Genomic DNA, 21,483 nt, shown 5'->3' with positions numbered 1-21,483 from the left:
CCCCCAATTTCCTTCCCACTTTATACACAAAATTTCACCTATTCTATCTTCATCTTGATAAATGGTCCTGACCTGAAACATTGATAGGCCATTTCTATCTACAGATGATATCTGACCTGCTGAGTTCCTATTGCAATTTTCAACTGTAAAACAAAATAAAAGTGGCGTGGCCAGATTGATATAACGGCAAAGATGCTGCAGGTGCAGACGAGAAAGGAACAGACGCACAGCGCTCCCCCTGCAGGGTACGACTGTCTATCTGACTGCTGCCGGCTCCTTACCAGTTTAAACGGCTGGTTAAAGGATCTGACAGTGGTTTATTTTAAAATCCTGCGACCCAAGATGGCAGCGCCTATGATCAGCAGTGGTTACAGAGGGTTGCAGACTCCAGGGAAGCAGAGGACTGGAGAAGGACACCAGAAAATGGGAGACCACCCCCCCCCCCCCCCCCCCCACCATTTGAGGAGAAGCAGAACCCATGGGATGGTGACAATGGCAGCAGACCAGAAAGGGACTCTGAGACTAAAGAACACAAGGGTGGCGGGATGTTGGTGATGCAAGGTGGGGAGGAACTCATGCAGACTGCGTGCTGCTGGTGGTTGTGGTCAAGGGACTCTGGACTTCTGGAGACTGGCTAGGATTTCCCCAACCAGAAGCCCTGGATAAACAATGAAGTCTGGAACTGTTGAGAGCCAGATCGCAGGCATTTGTCCGGAGATCCAGATCTCTACAGAAGGAGCCAATGGAAAGCCATCTCCTGGGCAAAGTGGAGTTTCTGGACAGCTGTGACAGGACCTAAACACATAACCTGATACAAAACCAAATCCAGAGCAGTTGGAGACATCAAAGGTTCACTCCCAGATGAACTCAATGCCTTCTACACCTATTCAACTGCAAGAACAAGAAAGAACCACCAGTCAGCACCCCCACGACCCCTGATGATCCTCTCCTGCCCGTGTCTGAGGATGGAGTACCAGGCTGAGTATTAAAAACCTGTGCTTTTGTGTACTGCAAGAAACAAGAGGGGACACGTTACCTGAAATTGGAAATTTCCACTGGGCTGAAGACTGCGGGGGAATATGAGGTTTTGTTGCTCCGGTTTACATTGGACCTCACCCTGGCAGGGAAGAAGGCTCAGGACAGACAGGTCAATGTGGGAATGTGAATTTGAAGGGTAGTTGAAATAGCTACATCGGGGAGTTTAGGATGGTTATTGCTGACAGAGCATAGATGCTCGGTGAAATGGTTCCCAAGTCTGCGCTTGGCCTCACCAATGTAGAGGAGGCCACGATGGGAGCACCAGGTGCAGCAGATGAGGCTAGAAGTCCAGTTTGGCTCTGCCCAGGCAGTTATAGCCAATGAGCTAGTTCCAGCAACATTTCACCCAATCTGTTAATAGCTGCATTTTAAATCAATGTTCTTGAATTTGAGTAAAAGGACATAAAACTAAAAGATTGAATTACCAGATTGTTTGAATTTCACTAATGTAGTACTCCATGCCATATAAGAGTCATTAATATTTGAGGAAAATCTATCCCTCATGGGAAAAATCCATAACTTTACTTTTATATTTGATCCAACTTGCTTTGCAAAGCAGTGTAAAATTATGAAAATCTGTTGAGGTGAATGTACCTATTAACTTACAGAAGGTCTGGGGACCTCCTGCAAGTCCTGGGCCTTACTGATTGTCAGTTGCCTCACTGCCCACACACTCCAACTCTGGACTGAGATTCCCCAACATTGCTCTGGACCATTCATTGAAAGGGGAATTCATTGAAAGGCCTGTCAATTCAGAAGCCATTTGTGAATGCAAGGCATTTTAGGTGATGCATGTTTCTTTATGAATTATATTAACTGCAGCCTTTACAAGATAACAAAGCCCCATCCTCAGCATTGTATACTGTCAATGCTCTGCAAAGCGTTCAGGGAAAGGTATCTAGTCCTCCAATGAGGCCTGGTCTGTTTTTTTTTAATTTAGAGGTACAGCAAGATAAAAGGTCCTTCTGCCCACATACACCCATGTGACCATTTAAACTACTTACCCCCAAACGTGGGTGGAAATTGGAGCACACGGACACATGGGCAATGTACAAACACCTGACAGACAGTACTGGATTTGAACCTGTGTCACTAACGCTGCAACAGCACTAAGCTAACTGCTGCCGCGCTTGCCATGTCACCTTTGGGACCTCACAGGGCGACTCCACAGCGCAGAAGGTCAGCATGACCATTTTGGAGTACAACTGGGAGCGACTGTGATAGGCAAGTGGACACGAGGAAGGTCACCCATTTGTCGAAAACAATTCCATGCAAGTTTGAAGTTGCAAACGTTCTGTGCTGGTAACAAGTTAAACAAGGGAACATTCCTGAACTGGTTCTTAAGAAAGAAAGAAATGAGTCATTCTTGCTCCTTTAGCTGTCCTGCACTGATAGTGTTCCTTATACACTGAGAGGGTCACCAAGATGAATTACCAGTTGTTTGCCAGTCTGTAACATAATAAATTTCTCAACATAGATTTTGCTTCTCATAGTCCTTATCAAAACCTTTTTATTGTTTTGTGCACTTTGTGACAAAGGGCAAACAAAAATCTTCAACCATCTTTACTTCTGTTGGAAGCTAAGATAATCAAATTGGGGAAACACATGTTTTAAGTTGACAAACGTGTCAGCTTAAATATCTTAATGAATGACAGTGTCGTAGCATGTAAAGGCTCTCTGCATTTCAAGCAGCTGTTACAACTCCTTCACAATGGAAGGCTTCAAATTCATCATGGCACGGTTAGCACAATGCGATCGGGACCTGGGTTCAAATCCCACGGTGTCTGTAAGGAGTTTGCGCGTTCTCCCCATGTCTGAGTAGGTTTTCTCGGGGAGCTCCAGTTTCCTCCCACCGTTCAAAATGCACCAGAGGTATGGGTTAATTGGGTGTAAATTGGGCGGCATGGACTCATGGGCCGAAATGGCCTGTTACTGTGCTGTGTGCTTAAATTTAATTTTTTTAAAAATTCAGCAGCTGAGGTCAGTGTCTAAAATTCACAGAATTTTAAACTGGTCAGTTTGTCATAATTGTTTGCATCGATAAGGCACTTTGAAGATTTTTTTTTAATTGGTTGAAATATTCAGCAATGAAAGTTATCTGTCATTGCAGATTTAATTTGTACTGCAATGGCTATGGAGACATTCCAAGCTGTCTTCAATTTTTGGAGTTGTTAAGAATTTCTTTGGAAGGGTTGTTGAATGTGCCCACATCTTTATAATTGTGGTTGTGACTAAAGATCCTTTATTGTTGAAGATTGACTGTACTCTGGTCAGGCACGGTGCTTAACGTACTGATAAGGACGATGCCACAAAGTGATAAAAGCTGACTGCTGTCTACAGTCCCACCCATGCTGGCGGACTGATCCCATATAGATGTTGAGGGGCTAGTCCATTGATGAGTGCTTCATCAGTTCCACTCTCACCTTTGCACCCCACTCCATGAGCTCACTTCATTGATTGGGTTCAAAGGCAGGGATGCTAATCAAGATCAAAAGTGAGGGAGTATATAGCAAAATGTTCAATTCCCAAATTCTAAAATAACAAGTTACTGCCATTCACATTGTACAATGTACAGATGCACCAATTCTTACTTGTTAAAATTTAGAGATACTGCACAGGAATATGCCCTTCCGCCAAAAATCCATGCTGCCAAAATGTGGCCAATTAACCTACTAATCCCGTACATCTATGGAACATGGGAGGAAACCAGAGGACACAGAAACATAGGAGCACTCAGAGGAAACCCACGAGGATACAGGGAGAACTTACAAATTCCTCTCAGACAGCAGTTGATTTGAACCCAGGTTGCTGGCTCTGTAATAACGTTCTGCTAACTGCTGCGCGAACTGTGCCTACTTGCTACAGCCGAACAGGCATTTCATTAAAAGCAAAAACGACAAGAGTATGCATGAATTGAATTAAAAAGAGACAATAAATACAAAAGATAGATGATAAGCCTTCACAATTATGCTCATGCAAAACAAAATATTAAGGAGCCCTTTCATGACCTTTTGATTTGAGGACTGTTAAATGAGTTGAGTTGCAATGTTGCTGAGAGTGAAATGGGATGCATTCCTGAGGTGCCTTTTATTTCTGACACTGTGCTTTCTTAAATAGTGTGAATCTTTCATCAAACTAGGTTGCAGGACCAATTGTCAGGTAGAGGTGCGAAGGAGGATATGTGTTGAACCCATAGTAGTATCAGAATCAGAATTTATTGTCGTGAACAAGTCTTGAAATTCAGTATTTTGCTGCAGCATCATCGTGTAAACATTAATATCATAACTACCTACATTACTATAAAAAATAGAAATGATAGTGCACGAAAAGTAAGGCAATGTCTTTGGTTCATTCAGGAATCTGATGGCAGCAGCGAAAAAGCTGTCCTTGTGCAGTTGAGTGCTCATCATTAGGCTCCTGGATCTTTTTCCTGATGGTAGCAGAGTGAAGAGGGCATGGCCTGGGTGGTGGGGGTCTTTGAGGATAAATGCTGCTTTTTTAAGACACAACCTCATGTAGATATCCTCAATGGATTGGAGTCACAGGTTGATAATGTTTTTATGTCTCCATGTTCACGTGTGTGCAAAATCGGTTCTAAGGGACAAGGGTTGTGAACTGGAGTCATTGTCCATCCCAAGGAAGGGGCAAAAGATTAAATGTGGACCAAGAAAATGATTTGAAACACCTTATCTCTTCATCACACTTACATCATCTTCTTCTGAATAGTCCATGTTGAAAAGTCAACTCTCTCGAAGAAAATGTTGGTTCAGCGATCCACATCTGACATCTGGAACCATTCAAGAAATGATGTTGTGTGTGTGTGTTACAGAGAAGGCCTTTGTAAAGGGCAGTTGACACAGACCATATGCCTCATCCTTGGTTGGGCTTTCCTGAGTTGTTGCTGCAGAACCACCTGCCCTCACTGCCACTCTAAACAGCACTTCAAATGTTTTGGCTTATCAGTTTAATCCTCTTCAGTTAGATTGAGCTGACTCTACGTGTTGACTTGTGTCCCAGGATGATGACATTACTCTTGATACAGCAGGCAATCCTGGTGTTGACACATCTCACTCCAACAACTGATTGGAAGCTTGTGCTGTGGTTCCCTTTTTCACGGTGCTGGTGAAGAAGGGACAAGGAATAAAGTCCTAACCTGTTTAACTGTTCCTTATAAATTAGTTTCTCAAGTCCTGATGACACTTTCAATCTTATTGATATCTTTCCTCTAGATAGATGACCTACAGGAAAGATCACAATCCTCAAAATTTGGCCTCGCCAATGTCTCCACCAATTCCACCATAACATCCCAAAACTGGGACTTGCCAAAAACTCTCTTAACGACCTTATCTTCCTGTGACACCTCTTTCATGTCTTTTGTATCTATACTCCCAGATCCCTCTGTTCCACTGAGATGAAGAAACCTGAGTCAAATGAAAAATTGTGGAAATATTCAGCAGGCCAGATAACACTTAAGGTTTGAGAAGCTTGACCAGACTTCATCCAACCCTTCACCTCTGACCTGAAATGTGAGCATTCCTTCTCTCCCCATAAATGCTCTCTGAATTTTTATTTCAAAGGAAGTAGTAAGTTAAATAATTTGATTGTAAAATAGTATCATGGTCACAAAGTTGATAATTTTGTTTTATTAGCAGATTGACAAAAACACAAATTGTAAGAAACATTAGCTCAGGACTTTAGGATTATCAATCAAAGCTGGTAGATAACTGATCCAGTGATGCAGTTGTAGCTTTAAATATTGGGCAACATCCAAACATAAAGTATTTGGATCCAGTTGAGGTGAAACAACTTCTTTATCTGTGAATCTTCATTGGCAGTGGTCTAAATTAACTTTTTTTAAAAATGGCTTAAACTTTCGCCAAATGTTGCCTTGTTTTTAATGTACCGGGGCATTTATTTTCATGTTCCCCAATTATACTTAAAATCAATTTGGAATTGGCACGACAGAGTAAGATACAGGTGTTTGAGAAAACACTCATTTTTTGTGATGTGACTACTGAAGGTACTCAAAAGATTTTTTCCAATAAAACATCCTGAGTGAACGATGAAGGAAATTTTGTGTAATATTACATTTTCTATTTTATTACATGACAATAAAATAATTTTGTATCTTGAATGTACATATGTACAATGAACAGGTGCACTGTTTATTCCTCCATGTTTTGTGGTATTTGAGCAAAAGCTGGACAAGTGTCCTTTTCAACATCGATGAAGTGTCACAAACACCCATGCAGCAATACAAGGCAGAGCTTAGCACCTCAAAGACTTAATCCATCACTCATAGGCATTCATGAAGGAATATTAATGGAGTGCCATCAGTTGAGCAAGCAACAGGATTTAATGCATGCAGCCTTTTTGATGTATTTACAAGGAGCTGCTGAAGCTTCAAGTCATCATCAAATGCATATTTCAATGTTTTTACATTATTTTTAGCACTTGGAACTTTTACCGAGAGGCTACTATGGTGAAGTGTTTTGTAAGTACCACCTCACTTCATCACATACAGTCTCAGAGAAGCAGAAGAACTTATGACCCTGTATTCTCTCCCGACATTATGGAAACAAGCAATCATTCAATGATCCTCAAACCTGACGATATTTTTGATCCTTAAAGCTTTTCTGAATGGATCATTTCTTTAATTACATTGTCAATTTGTTCATAGTATTTTATAGCACATCCATGTCAAATAACTTGTCCGTTTAATCTAGTCCTATTTACCTGCTCCTGTTGGAGCTCTGCGCAGAACAGCGGCTTGTTATTACAAACACCCTTTTTCAGCAGAGGGACAGCCTTAAGACCACCTGGATGCATCCCCGATCCAAACACTGGCACCTCCTGGACTACATCCTGGTGCGAGAAAGTGACAAACGAGATGTGCTCCACACCAGGGTCATGCCTAGCGCGGAATGCCACACTGACCACCGGCTGGTTCGCTGAAAGCTCAACCTTCACTTCAAGCCAAAGCCCAGGAACAATAAAGCCCCCAGAAAGAGGTTCAATGTTGGAAACCTGCAGTCAGACGAAGCGAGAGGAAACTTCCAGGCAAACCTCAAAGCAAAGCTCGACGATGCAACCCGCCTCACGGACCCGTCCCCTGAAACCCTCTGGGATCAGTTGAAGACTACCATACTGCAATCCACTGAAGAGGTACTGGGCTTCTCCTCCAGGAAAAACAAGGACTGGTTTGACGAAAACAGCCAGGAAATCCAGGAGCTGCTGGCAAAGAAGCGAGCTGCCCACTAGGCTCACCTTACAAAGCCGTCCTATCCAGAGAAGAAACAAGCCTTCCGTCGCGCATGCAGCCATCTTCAGCGCAAACTCCGGGAGATCCAAAATGAGTGGTGGACTAGCCTCGCCAAACGAACCCAGCTCAGCACGGACATTGGCGACTTCAGGGGTTTCTACGAGGCTCTAAAGGCTGTGTACGGCCCCTCACCCCAAGTCCAAAGCCCGCTGCGCAGCTCAGACGGCAAAGTCCTCCTCAGCGACAAGATCTCCATCCTCAACCGATGGTCAGAACACTTCCAATCTTTTTTCAGTGCCAACCGCTCAGTCCAAGATTCCGCCCTGCTCCAGCTCCTTCAACAGCCCCTAAGGCTAGAGCTGGATGAGGTTCTCACCCTGGATGAGACATATAAGGCAATCGAACAACTGAAAAGTGGCAAAGCAGCAGGTATGGATGGAATCCCCCCAGAGGTCTGGAAGGCTGGCGGCAAAACTCTGCATGCCAAACTGCATGAGTTTTTCAAGCTTTGTTGGGACCAAGGAAAACTGCCTCAGGATCTTCGTGATGCCACCATCATCACCCTGTACAAAAACAAAGGCGAGAAATCAGACTGCTCAAACTACAGGGGAATCACGTTGCTCTCCATTGCAGGCAAAATCTTTGCTAGGATTCTACTAAACAGAATAATACCTAGTGTCGCCGAGAATATTCTCCCAGAATCACAGTGCGGCTTTCGCGCAAACAGAGGAACTACTGACATGGTCTTTGCCCTCAGACAGCTCCAAGAAAAGTGCAGAGAACAAAACAAAGGACTCTACATCACCTTTGTTGACCTCACCAAAGCCTTCGACACCGTGAGCAGGAAAGGGCTTTGGCAAATACTAGAGCGCATCGGATGTCCCCCAAAGTTCCTCAACATGATTATCCAACTGCACGAAAACCAACAAGGTCGGGTCAGATACAGCAATGAGCTCTCTGAACCCTTCTCCATTAACAATGGCGTGAAGCAAGGCTGTGTTCTCGCACCAACCCTCTTTTCAATCTTCTTCAGCATGATGCTGAACCAAGCCATGAAAGACCCCAACAATGAAGACGCTGTTTACATCCGGTACCGCACGGATGGCAGTCTATTCAATCTGAGGCGCCTGCAAGCTCACACCAAGACACAAGAGAAACTTGTCCGTGAACTACTCTTTGCAGACGATGCCGCTTTAGTTGCCCATTCAGAGCCAGCTCTTCAGCGCTTGACGTCCTGCTTTGCGGAAACTGCCAAAATGTTTGGCCTGGAAGTCAGCCTGAAGAAAACTGAGGTCCTCCATCAGCCAGCTCCCCACCATGACTACCAGCCCCCTCATATCTCCATCGGGCACACAAAACTCAAAACGGTCAACCAGTTTACCTATCTCGGCTGCACCATTTCATCAGATGCAAGGATCGACAATGAGATAGACAACAGACTCGCCAAGGCAAATAGCGCCTTTGGAAGACTACACAAAAGAGTCTGGAAAAACAACCAACTGAAAAACCTCACAAAGATAAGCGTATACAGAGCCGTTGTCATACCCACACTCCTGTTTGGCTCCGAATCATGGGTCCTCTACCGGCATCACCTACGGCTCCTAGAACGCTTCCACCAGCGTTGTCTCCGCGCCATCCTCAACATCCATTGGAGCGCTTTCATCCCTAACGTCGAAGTACTCGAGATGGCAGAGGTCGACAGCATCGAGTCCACGTTGCTGAAGATCCAGCTGCGCTGGATGGGTCACGTCTCCAGAATGGAGGACCATCGCCTTCCCAAGATCGTGTTATATGGCGAGCTCTCCTCTGGCCACCGTGACAGAGGTGCACCAAAGAAAAGGTACGAGGACTGCCTAAAGAAATCTCTTGGTGCCTGCCACATTGACCACCGCCAGTGGGCTGATAACGCCTCAAACCGTGCATCTTGGCGCCTCACAGTTTGGCGGGCAGCAACCTCCTTTGAAGAAGACCGCAGAGCCCACCTCACTGACAAAAGGCAAAGGAGGAAAAACCCAACCAACCAATTTTCCCCTGCAGCCGCTGCAACCGTGTCTGCCTGTCCCGCATCGGACTTGTCAGCCACAAACGAGCCTGCAGCTGACGTGGACTTTTACCCCCTTCATAAATCTTCGTCCGCGAAGCCAAGCCAAAGAAAGATTTACCTGCATTTGGTCCATATCCATCTGAGCCATTCCAAATTCAATTGTTTTTAAAAGTACTAATTGTATCCAACTCTAACACTTCCTCTAGTTGCTCGTTCCCTAACTTCCCTTTTAAATCATTTCTCTCACCTTAAATCTTTGTCATCTAAGTTTGAGGCTCCCTTACCCCAGAAAAAATACTGTAATCTTACCTGCACCCCTCATGTTTTTATACACCTCCATAAGGAGATCCTTGAGCCTCCCATATGCCAGGAAAAAATGTTCCAGACTCTCCCTAACTCAACCCATACAGTTCCAATTACATCCTTATGTTTCTTTTCTGCACCCTTTCCAGCTTAATGTCATCCTTCTTGAAACCGGGTGGCCAAAACTGTCAACAATACACCAAGTGTGGTCTCACCAACATCTTGGACAGTTGTAACATAGCATCCCTGTTCCTGTACCCAAACCAATGAAAACACGCATTGCATGCCAACCCCCACCCCTCGTTAACACCCTGTCTACCTGTGTCGGTACTTTCAATTATAAAAGGGGTGGCAGATGAAGTGTAATGACTAAAACTAACCTGTCTTTTCCTTGAGTTAATGTATTCATTAATTCATTACATGGTAGAAACAATTCTGCTTACTGAAACCCATCCCACCCAATTAGCATACCAACTTTGTACGTTTTGGAACATGGGAAGAAACTAGACCACTTGGGGAAAATCCATCCAGATCACGGGGAGACCATTTAAACTCCTTACAGAGAGCGCTGGATTTGAGCCCAGGTCGCGGGCACTGTGATACCATTGCACTAATCGTTCCTCCCATAATTCTCTCATAAATTAAAGGTATGATAAGAACGATAAACTTTATTATTTTATCTTGGTTGCTTCTGTGATAATCCAACTCTGTTGCAGACACTGGTTGAGTTATTTAATCCCCTTAAAACATGGGATTTGTAAAATAAAGGCCTTGCTTTTCATTGTGCCACTTGTGGCTTTGGGTGGAAACGAATGTTTCAGGTATGGAATACATACTTTAGACAATGATTTCATATATAGTCATAAACCATAGGTTGTTTTATGATTGAGATCTTTACATCAACATCTCATATCCCTGCCCCCAATTCATTAATTGTAAATGTTGAATTTAAAAAATATCTGCCTGCATTGAGGCTGAATTTAAAAAATGAACAGCTACTGAATAGCATTAATCTGCAGTTTGTGTGGATTTTGCAAGTGATCTGACTCTGATTCTGCTCTTGAGTGTTTTTTATTCAGTACAATTTTTGTGCAGCTTTCTTTATGATGAGGCCTAATTTCTTCAAAATGCCATCCATGCTCACTTGCGGTAGATGGATGAAAATAGACTATTTACAGGTTATCTTGTGTCCATTTGCTGCAGATTTATTTTTATTTTCAAGGCTACTTGGCCACACGATTCAGAGTGGATCAATGCAAGGTAACTGAGAGAAATGGGGGCTGGGATGATGACAGGAAAGGTGGTATTTTCTGAACATCCTGGACACACAGGGAAGCAATCAGAGGACTAAAACTGGAAAATGTAACACTCTAGTTCAGCAAAGCAAGGATGAGGTGCTCTGTAACTGCACATCTTACATTGGGAATGGGATTGCCTGCAGAAAGCAGAGGGTAGTAGCAGACAGAACGTATTCTGCCTGGAGGAAAGTGACGAGTGGCATTCCGCAGGGATCTGTTCTGAGATCGCTGCTCTTTGTCATTTTTATAAATGAATTAGGTGAAGAAGTGGAGGGTTGGGTCAGTAAGTTTGCAAATGATACATAGGTTGGAGGTTCTGTAGATATTGTGGAAGGTTGCCAGAGGATGCAACAAGATGCAGGGTTGGGCAGAAGGGTGGCAGATGGAGTTCAATCTGGATGGGTATGAAGTGATGCACTTTGGAAGGTTGAACTTGAAGACAGAGTGTGTGGTTAAGGGCAGGATTCTTAACATTGTGGAGGAACAGAGAGATGTTGAGGTCCAGGTCCATGGATCTCTCAAAGTTACCACACAAGTTGCTAGGATGGTTAAGAAGGCATATGGTGTGTTAACCTTCATTAATAGTTGGAATGACTTTAAGAGCCTTGAGAAAATGTTGCAGTTCAATATAAATCTGGTTAGAACACACTTTGTGTTGTGTTCAGTGTTAAATGCCTCATTAGGAATAAAGGGAATGAACTTGGAGCATGGATCAGTATATGGAACTGCAGTGTTGTGGCCATTACTGAATCTTGGCTGGAAGAAGGGCAAAATTGGCTGATACAGGTACAGGTACACGATCTTTTATCCGGAACCTGAATTGTACTGCAGTATCCACCCCCCACGCCCTTCCAGTCGCCCGGCCCGCCTCCCCAAACCGTGGTCCCTCGGCCGCCTCCTCCAAACACTGGTCTCTCGGCCGCCTCCCCCAACCGCGGTCTCTCAGCCACCCGACAGTCTCCACCTTACCCCAACCGCTGGTCCCCACTTGCCGGATTTTGGAGCTTTCCGGATTTTAGATGTCCGGATAAAGGATCTGTACCTGTATCAGGGTTTGGATATTTTAAAAAGAATAGAATACAGAAATACTAATTTTAAAACATATATTGAAAATATGGAATGGGATGCATATGGAGAGAGGGATTTAAAATTATCAAATACCAAAAATGTTGTTAAAACAAAATCACCTTATTCCTTTCATTTTGAATAATTCTTTATTTGATAATTGGTATAGTAAAGGTGTACAGAGGATAAAAGATTGTTTTTTAGGATCTTTCTTTTTAACTTTTGAGAAATTAAAAGATAAATATAATATATAAAATAATACAATTTTTTGTATATTACCAATTAAAATCGTACTTAAAAAAGAAATTAGGAACAGATTTGAGACTCCCAGAACAAAGTCAATTTGAAAGTATAATAACAGATACACTTTTTGTTCAGAAATTTATTACTAATATGTATATAAAATTACAAGAAACTACAAGGAAAAAAGATTTATACAAATCAAAATTATGATGGGAGAAAGATTTAAATATACAAATTCAGGAGGAAATATGGTGAAAATTGTGTCAAGAGAGTGTTACAAATACAGTTAATGCCAGATATCAAATGGTTCAATATAATTTTCTTCGTCAATTATACTATACTTCACATAAATTAAATGGACTTAATTCTAATTATTCGGATAAGTATTTTCGATGTACTAAGGAAATAGGGACTTTTTTACATTCGGTATGGTCCTGTGAAAAAGTGGAACGATTTGAGTATACTATTAGGACATATTATGGAGCTAAAGATACAAAAAGATCCACGAATATTTTTACTTGGGAATATATATGAGAAAGATACAAAATTGAAAATGGACAAATATCAAGAAAACTTTTTAAATATACCAGTAATGACTGCAAAGAAATGTATAGCAGTAACGTGGAAAACTAAGAGTGTGGTACAATAAGACAGATGGCATATTGAAATGCAAAATTGTATACCTTTAGAAAAAAAAATTACATATAGTTTAAGAAATCAAGTTGAAAACTTCTATAAAATTTGGAAACCATTTTTGGATTTTATGAATAAAATTCCATCAACCTTCTCTACTTTACCCACCCCTCTCAATTAGAAGCTACAAAAATAATCAATGAATATTATATTTGCTAATAATGTTATATATGTAGAAGTAGGTGTTCTTTTCTTTTTCTTCCTTTTCTTTCTTTTGGGAGGGAGGGAGAAAATTTTAAAATTTTTGTATCATTTTATATGACTTACAATAATTATTGCATTATTTAATTATTCTTTTTTGTATTATACAAATGAGAAATAAAATTTTCACAAAAAACGAATAGGGTGGGAGGTAGAAAAGTTGTGGTGAGGTGGGTCGTACCATTACTGGTCAGGGATAGTATCACGGCTACAGAAAGGGAGGACGCTGAAGAGGGAGTGTCTACTGAATTAATGTGGGTGGAAGTCAGAAATAGGAAGGGAGCTATCACTGTGCTGGGAATAGTCTATAGGCCCCCGAATGGGGGCATTTAAGAAACATGGATGAAAGAAAAATAGAGGGTTATGAGATAGGGAGGGTTTAATACTTTTTTTTAAGCAAGGAATATATGGGTTGGCACAACATCAAGGGCCAAAGGGCCTTTCCTCTGCTGTATTGTTCTATGTTCTATTACTGGAAAGATGTAGATGCTTCCGAGAGAGTGCAGAGGAGATTTACCAGGATGTTGTCTGCATTGGAGAATATGTCATATGAAGAAAGATTGACTTTTATCTTTGAAGTGACAGAGGTGACCTAATGGATGTATATGAGATTATGAGGGACTTAGATAAGCTAGACAGCCAGTTCCTTTTTCCTGGGGCGACTATAGCAAATACTAAAGAACATTAAAGTGAGTGGAGGAAAGTTTAGGGGAGATGTCAGAGGTCAGTGCATAACCGGGGGTGGTTGTGGAGGCTGGTGCAATATGGACATTCAAAATTGTTAAGATAGGCACATGGATAAAAGAAAAATTCAGGGTGTGAGAGAAGGAGTAGGTATACACAGGTTGGCACAACATCATGGGCTGAAGGGCCTGTACTGTGCTGTAATGTTCTATCTTCTTAGTGGAGGCACTTGGAGAAATTTGACCTAAAGGAGGAAATTCAGTGAACACCTTATATCTGAATGAAATTGCTGGAGAAACTCAGTAGGTCATGCAGCATCTATTGGAAGCAAAGGGTAACCATCGTTTCATGCCTGAGCTCTTCCTTGACGAAGCCCTCAGATGCTGTGTGACTTGCCGAGTTTCTCTAGAACTACAATCTGACCCCTGCAGCCTTTCCTTTTTAACTTGTATATGAATGAATAGTTTGAGGAGGTGCTGAAACTAAGAATCCTGTAGGTACTTTTCACTTTGATCTTCAGAAGCTGTTTGGCCAAGTCTCATCGAACGCAGACTGTATCGTCTGGTGAGAGGGAAGCAGGAAGTGGTGGTACACAATTGATCCTTGGACTAGAGCATAGAGTGGGATGATCCCCAGGACTGAAACCAGATGCATGACTGGGTTATTGCTGTTCAGTGCAGAGTTTTCAATTCTGCAGGTCAGGTGAAAGTTGAAAGTCTAACTAACAGTGAGATTGTAGAAACAAATAACAAAAGGCAGGCTGATTGGCCTTACTATTTGATATCAAGAAGCATGCAGTGATCCATTTTGGATTTGGATTCAGAGGGATTTGCGTGGGTGTAGCATGAAGCTTTGAGGTCGCAGACATGTTGTCAGGGCTTTTAGTGGAGATGGGACCCTGGGCTTCAAAAGGAGGAGCATAAAATACAAGGGCAATGGAGTTACAACGAACGTTTCAAACCACTGGTTCAGCCACAACTATGTCTAATTTAAGGCAACCAACTTTACAGCCTAGGAGAGCATGCAGAGAAGAAATATTGGAATAGTTGGGGGAGATTAGAAATTTTAAAAATTTAATTTGGAGATACAGCATGGTAGCAGGCCTTTCCTGCCCATAATCCCGCGCCACCCAAATACACCCAGTGACCATTTAACTTGCCAACCCGTGCATTTTTGGAGGATGGAAGAAAACCGGAGTACCCCGAGATCACAGGGAGATTATACAAACTCCTTCCAGACAGCATCAGATTCAAAGCCAGGTTGCTCATGCTGTAAATAGCACTGCGCTAACCCATGCTACCACCCATGTGAGATAAGATTGTCCCTCACTGGAGTAAAGATATTTGACAGAGGGGTGAAAGAACACAGCTAGTTTCAGCAGAATAAATGGACAGAGATGTTACCCACAAGCAGGTGGTTCAAAATCAAGTGGGAAATGGGTACAGGGGGACTAAAAGGAAAAATATTGTTGTTTGTAGAGTGTATGTGATCTGGAGCTGAGAGCTCTGGAGAGAGATGGAAACAGTCAGGGTTTCCAGAGGGAATTGGATGAGCACAGGAAAAAATACCTTGCAGGGTTGTGGGGAAAGAGTGAAGCTGAATAGATTAGTTGCACACAGAGTTGTGAAACTTGGCGGGTTGTATTGTTTTCAATGAGCCACCAGCAAAGATTCAGGTAGCAACACAATGCTGGTGAAACTCAGCAGGTCAAACAGGATACCCGCTGGAGCAAAGGACAGAACCAAGTTGTGGGCTTGAGCCCTACAACAAGGTATGAAAAAAATGTAGGTAGGTGTCCAAAGAAAATGGTGGGGGGAAGGAGCACAGTCCCAAAGGCAAAGATTTGGCCATGTTTCCTAATTTACTTCCACCTTACCTCAGCTTAGTGATTGGCTGTCCATTTAAATGTATAAAAACCTGAATACCCAATCAAAGCTCTCTTCGTGCAAAGCCTGTCTCCACAGATTCCATGTGATAGAATTAATAACTCTCCAATGACCCTTCCAACTCTTATAGGATGTTGGCTGCGTATATATTTCCATCAGTTCTGGGTGGCTTAGTTGGGAAGTACTGGCTTGATTAAAACTACTTTCAGGGATGTGGTTCACCAGTTATAATCATCATATAAAACCGGGCCAACTTCTCAACTGGCTATTTTTATTTGAAATTGAAAGATGTTAACAGTGATTTACTGTCTCGCTGAAGAATAATTGGCAACATTAAAAAAAAATACATTTTGTGCTTCTCTCTCTCTCTCTCCCCCCCCACCCCATAATGTGTGGAATTTCACTGTATATAGTGAAAAGTAGATTTGGTGTTTTGCAAGTCGTTTTCAAGTTCAGTGCTTACTTTCAGGCATTTTAAAACATATATGAGAATGAGTTTATTGTCCACATGCATCATACAATATGCAAATACACCGAAATTCTTACTTGCTCGAGTTGAACTGGTTCTTTGTTAAACAACAAGTACAAAAGTATACATTAAATTAAAGAGAGCAATCAAAAAAAATAGGTAATAAATATTCATGTTATCATTATGAAAGAAAAAAGGTGGAGTTACAGACGTGCAGATAGATGGTCATTTTCGCGGGGTCGGATTAGTTTATGATTAGTGTAACAAGGGGAAGTCCAAAAGCCTTGTTGCTGTTGGAAAGAAACTGATCTTGAATCTGGAGGTGCTGGGTCTTTAGTCTTTGTAAATATTGTGTAAAGTTCCATATTTAAGACTTGCATTGTCACCATAGTCCACCACCGGCCACATCCCGATGATCGCCATTGACCAAAAATCAGCTGGAACAGCTAGATAAGTCAGTGGCTAAAAGAGCAGGTCAGAGGATGGATACCCTGTGGTGAAGGACTTGCATCTCTCCCAACCTCATTGTGGGAGCACCTTCACCCAAAGGACCATAATGGTTCACAACAGCTCTGCGACACCTCCAGGGAAATGTGGGATGGATAATAAATGCCCAGATCCCAAAAAAAAAGAAAAAATAAATTGATGAATGACCAACTTTCAGTCAATGTGCAACACATGAACGTGCTGGAGAAACTCAGTAGGTCACGCAGCAGGAAGTAAAGGGTGACCAACGTTTCGGGCTCAGGCTCTTCATCAGGTATTCGCAAAAGCAGACAGTCACCTGGGGGAAAGAGAGAGATGGAGCTAGAGGAGAGGCAACATAGAGATGGATGGAGGGTGGAGGTAACAAAAACTGGAGAAGTCAATGTTAATGCCATCCAGTTGGAGTGTGACCAGACGGAAGATGAGGTGTTGTTCCTCCAATTTGGAGGTGGACTCAGTCTGGCCATGCATGAGTCCATGGACAGACCAGTCAGCTATAAAATGAGGCAAGGAATTGAAATGAGTGGCCACCATTGCGGCGGACAGAGCCAAGGTGCTCAACAAAATCATCTCCCAGTCTCCCTAATGTAGAGAGGGCCAGAACGGGAGCACCAAATGCAATAGATGACCACAGTGAAGTGGTAAAGAAGAAAGGTTGAAGAGACTATGATTTTAGTTTAATACGCAAAAGTGCTGGAGAAGCTTAGGTCACACAGGATCCTTTATGGCAAAGATACATAGCCAATGTTTCGGGCCTGAGTCCTTCGTCAAAGTAGGCAGGTGTCTGAATAAAATGGTGGGGGAAGGAGCACCAGCCTACAGGCAAGTGGTCAGAGGTGGATATGGATGGGAGGGCAGAAGAGAAAAAAACTGAGAAATTATAGGGAGAGGGGATAGCTTGCTGAATAAGGAGGTAAAGGAGTGGGGAACTGGAGGGAAGAAGACAAAAAGACAAAGAAAGAGAGAGAGACAACTGGATAATTTGACATTATTGCCAACTGGTTGGAGAGTGCCCGTACAGATTATTCGGTGTGAACCCTCCAATTTGCGGGCGACCTTGGTTTGGCAGTGCATGAGGCCATGGATGCATGTCAGTGTGTGTGTGAGTGTGTATGTGTGGGCGGGGGGGGGGGGGCGAAATTGGAATGATTGCCCACTGGGAAGTCTCCGCTATTGATGCAGACAAAGCGAAACTCCTCAACAAAACTATCTCCCAGTCTGCACGTGTCACAGATTTGTAGAGGCCACAATCAGATGCAGTAAATGACTCCTGCAGATTTATAACTGGTCTTGCAAAGCAAAAGCTTCGACATGTTGCTTCTGTGACAAAATTTAAATTGTTTATACACCATCTACTGGATCTCTGCCACACTGATATTCAAATGTATCTAACATCTTAATTATTCTTTAAAATCTCACATTGTTGCAGCATTCTTTTAAAGCACGCGAAGCAGCTGTCATTTCTGATCCCAGATTTCTCTGAGCTAGGTTGGTGAGCCTTCTGGCAATGTTTAGATTCTTTTTTTTCCTAATCAGTATGTTTACATGCTTGAGTTTAAATTGTTGGTCATGTCATTTATGGAGAAACAATAAACTTGTCTCTCAAAATATTGGTCAAAACAGCAGGATAAATTCACCGCACATCCTGCAACTCTCCTCGCTGTTTGTTCTAATTCAGATGATAAGCAAGTCTCTTCACACTATTTGTAAACATTCTAGCTCCACTGGTGATATTCCTGATTAATTTGTCAAGATTTATTGATGTAAAAAAAGCAATACCTTAGAAACCTTGTACCTTCTAATGATCGTTTGCTCTAACTTGGAAACTTAAAAAGAGGAAGAGGAAGTGAAAGCAGCCATTTTAACTCAAAATCTTGCAAATGCATTTGAATCTCTGCCAATATTTAGAATCAGTTGCCAACAATGTTATCAAATGTTCCTAAAGGAATATTATCTTAAAACGTACAGTATTTTGTTACAATCACCCTTTTTATCACACTGATTTGTGAAACTAAGTTTTCCAATGATGCCAGCAGGGCAGTTCCAAAGTCACATTTAAGGAATTTAGTCCACAATCTACCTCCTGTTTCCATAGTTGGAAATGTTGCTTCAGCATTGTTATTGGGCACTTGTGATCAGTGCATGGAAGAGCATGGTTTTCACTGGACCTCGAGTCATGTAACGCCAAACATCTTGCACATTACCCTGAAAGCAAATGGTCATCAAATAACGTTATGCAATCTGAGCCAAAAGGCCAACACATAGGCGCCTGGTGCTTGTCGGGAGCTAAAGCAGCAGCGGGTGTAACATTTAGAACTCTTAGCACAAGCATCTTTCACATTGAGGCTATCCGATCTTCAGCAGCGTCGTCAATTATTATGATCTTTATTTGCCATTCCTGGCCTGGGTGCACACAGAATGTCATGACACAGTACAGCCACTTCAGCCCACAGTGTTGTGCTGACCTATGTCAGCCTGCTGCACAATTACACACATAACCCTCTCATTTTCTTACATCTATGTACCTATATAAGAATCTTTGAGTTGTTCCCATTGTACCAGTCTCCACCACCACCCCCACCCGGCAATACATTCCAGACTTTCTATGTAATAAAAAGAACTTCCTCTGACTGCTTAAATAAACTTTTATCATGCCCATCTTTGTGTATTGAATCTGTGGAATTTGATAAGCATTCTCCACCTTGGAAGAAAGTGAACACTCTTCCCATTCCCGGTGGAAGGAAACCAGAGCCCCTGGGGAAAACCCACGCAGACACGGGGAGAACGTACAAACTCCTTACAGACAGCACGGGAATTGAACCCAAGTCAGGTCCTGATTGCTGGCACTGTAAAGGCGTTGTGCTAACCGCTATGCCAACCGTGCTACATCTGAGTAATTTATAGATATCACAAACAACAGGGAAGCCAGCACTGAACCTTGTGGAACACCACTGGTCATCTCCACCACTACCCTCTGTCCTCAATAACAAAGCCACTTTTCACATCCCAAGTCATTTAATCTTCTGGACCAGCCTCCCCATAGATACATAATGTCAGATGCTCTTTCTGAAGTTCATCCACAGCCCTACATTCATCAATCATTTTTGTCACCTCAAAACCTCAATCAAACTTGTCAGACATGACCATTGCACACAAAGCAGTGCTTTTCCAAGTGGGAGTCAATTGTGACGTCTCTTTTCCAATAACTTAACTTTCCTTCTACTGATGTATGGCCAGATCTTATCGGCTCTTATAACTGAATTTCCTCCTCCCACAGCCACTTGAACTTTATTTTGTTTCTCCCATCCTGTGGGCCTCATATATTGACTGAGGTGTCCTGACCAGCATTTGGAAACATACATTACCTATTAGTGACCTAATCAGTATTTTAAACTGTATCACTGTCAAATCTTCATCTGAAGCACAGAATTGAGAGTTCAAATTCATTATCATTTGACTGAACAGCTGCAACATGACAAAACAGAATTTCTCCTGATCACAATGCGCTCAGATAATATACAGTGCATAATAATCACATTGATGTAAGATTAAATGTAGATATATAAATAACTTACTCGTTTCATTTATAAGAGAACAAAGGTGGCAGGATAATGTTCATCAATCTCACAGCCTGCAGGAAGAAGCTATTTCCCAGCCAGGAAGTCCTGTACCTCTGTTCTGATGGCAGTGGGTGAAAGATCCTGTATGTTGGATAGTAAAGACCTTCAATAGTCCTTTTAGCCCTATTTAAGCAACAATGTCAGTGAATGGGGGGGCTTTTTCAACCGTATTTTTATTCTTCACAGATTTAGAGACATCCAAATCCAACCCTTCTTTTCCTTCCTCCCCACGAACTGTAACGTAACAAAAGGATTTTGTGCATGGTGCTTGGTCGCCACCTAAGCAGTTGGCATTTCTAGTCACTCTGGTAATTTGGGGAGAACACAGTTTCAAATTTCACTCAGGAAGGTTCACAAAGACCAGCTGTACTCACAGCACAGTTGTTTAAGGACTAACTGTTGACTGAATGCCATAAAAGCACCTTTGCTCTTTCTCAAACAACGTCTGTCTATCCAGCAGGACTGGTCAGACCTGGATTTGATATCTCATCTCCAGCACTGCACCACTCCCACAGTGTCAGGATGGCTGTGTGCTCATGTTTCAGGCTTCAATAAGCAATAATAGAATGCCTTCTCTTTTTTTGCAAACATCTATAAATTGTTCTGTGTCTGAAAGGTTTTTGGCATCTCTGCAGATGAGCCCAATTTTTTTCTTGTTTTTCTGGGCCTCACACTGACATCCTTCACCAGCTCAATCAATCTCCAGCTAATGGGAGAATTTAACTCACCTGTCATTAAAGCCACCAATCACTCTCCCCAATCCCATCAGCCACCCGCCCCTTCCCATCTCCACATTCCCTGCAATGCCCAAAAAAAATCATGTAACAGGAAGCTCTGGTGAAAGTTAATGCCCAGATTTGTTCTAAATTTTGCCACAGTTTTATTGTAAGCAAAGGTAAAATCAAATTCTGTTCAGCCTCTACCAAAGGCAGTCTCTCTGTCTCACACACCCAGCACCTCTCCCACACTGAGCTAACACAATTGGAACATTAATGCGTGACAACAATGTCCAAGAAACATCTCTTGTTCTTTTGTTATTATAGAAGCAAACTATTTCCTTTAGAGAAAATTGTCATGTTTCATTAATTTAGCTACAATTTGCAAGTTTGTTCTGCATTTATACATTTTATAAATTCAAATTAACCACCAAAATTGTCTTCAAAAGACAAAATATCTACCTTATCAAGAAAG

The 21,483-nt window shown here is 42.3% G+C and overlaps 1 protein-coding gene across 9 annotated transcripts in view; it reads left to right on the top strand.

Moving 5' to 3' along the window:
• Positions 1-21,483, top strand: part of mcph1 (microcephalin 1) — a 334,689-nt gene that overhangs the window by 290,253 nt on the left and 22,953 nt on the right. Inside the window, exon 14 of one of the 9 annotated variants that reach the window (XM_069885236.1) lies at positions 5,431-5,463. The exons of the other annotated variants lie outside the window; for them this stretch is intronic. Coding sequence (XP_069741337.1) covers positions 5,431-5,448 — 18 coding nt within the window. The 3' untranslated portion in view covers positions 5,449-5,463. Of the gene's footprint in view, positions 1-5,430; positions 5,464-21,483 lie in introns of those variants that run through there. 9 annotated transcript variants of the gene reach the window in all.

The sequence above is a fragment of the Narcine bancroftii genome, chromosome 6, assembly GCF_036971445.1.
Source record: "Narcine bancroftii isolate sNarBan1 chromosome 6, sNarBan1.hap1, whole genome shotgun sequence".
NCBI lineage: Eukaryota > Metazoa > Chordata > Chondrichthyes > Torpediniformes > Narcinidae > Narcine > Narcine bancroftii.
The sequence above is the reverse complement of the archived record's forward strand: the minus strand, read 5'-3'. Positions and strand labels throughout refer to the sequence as shown.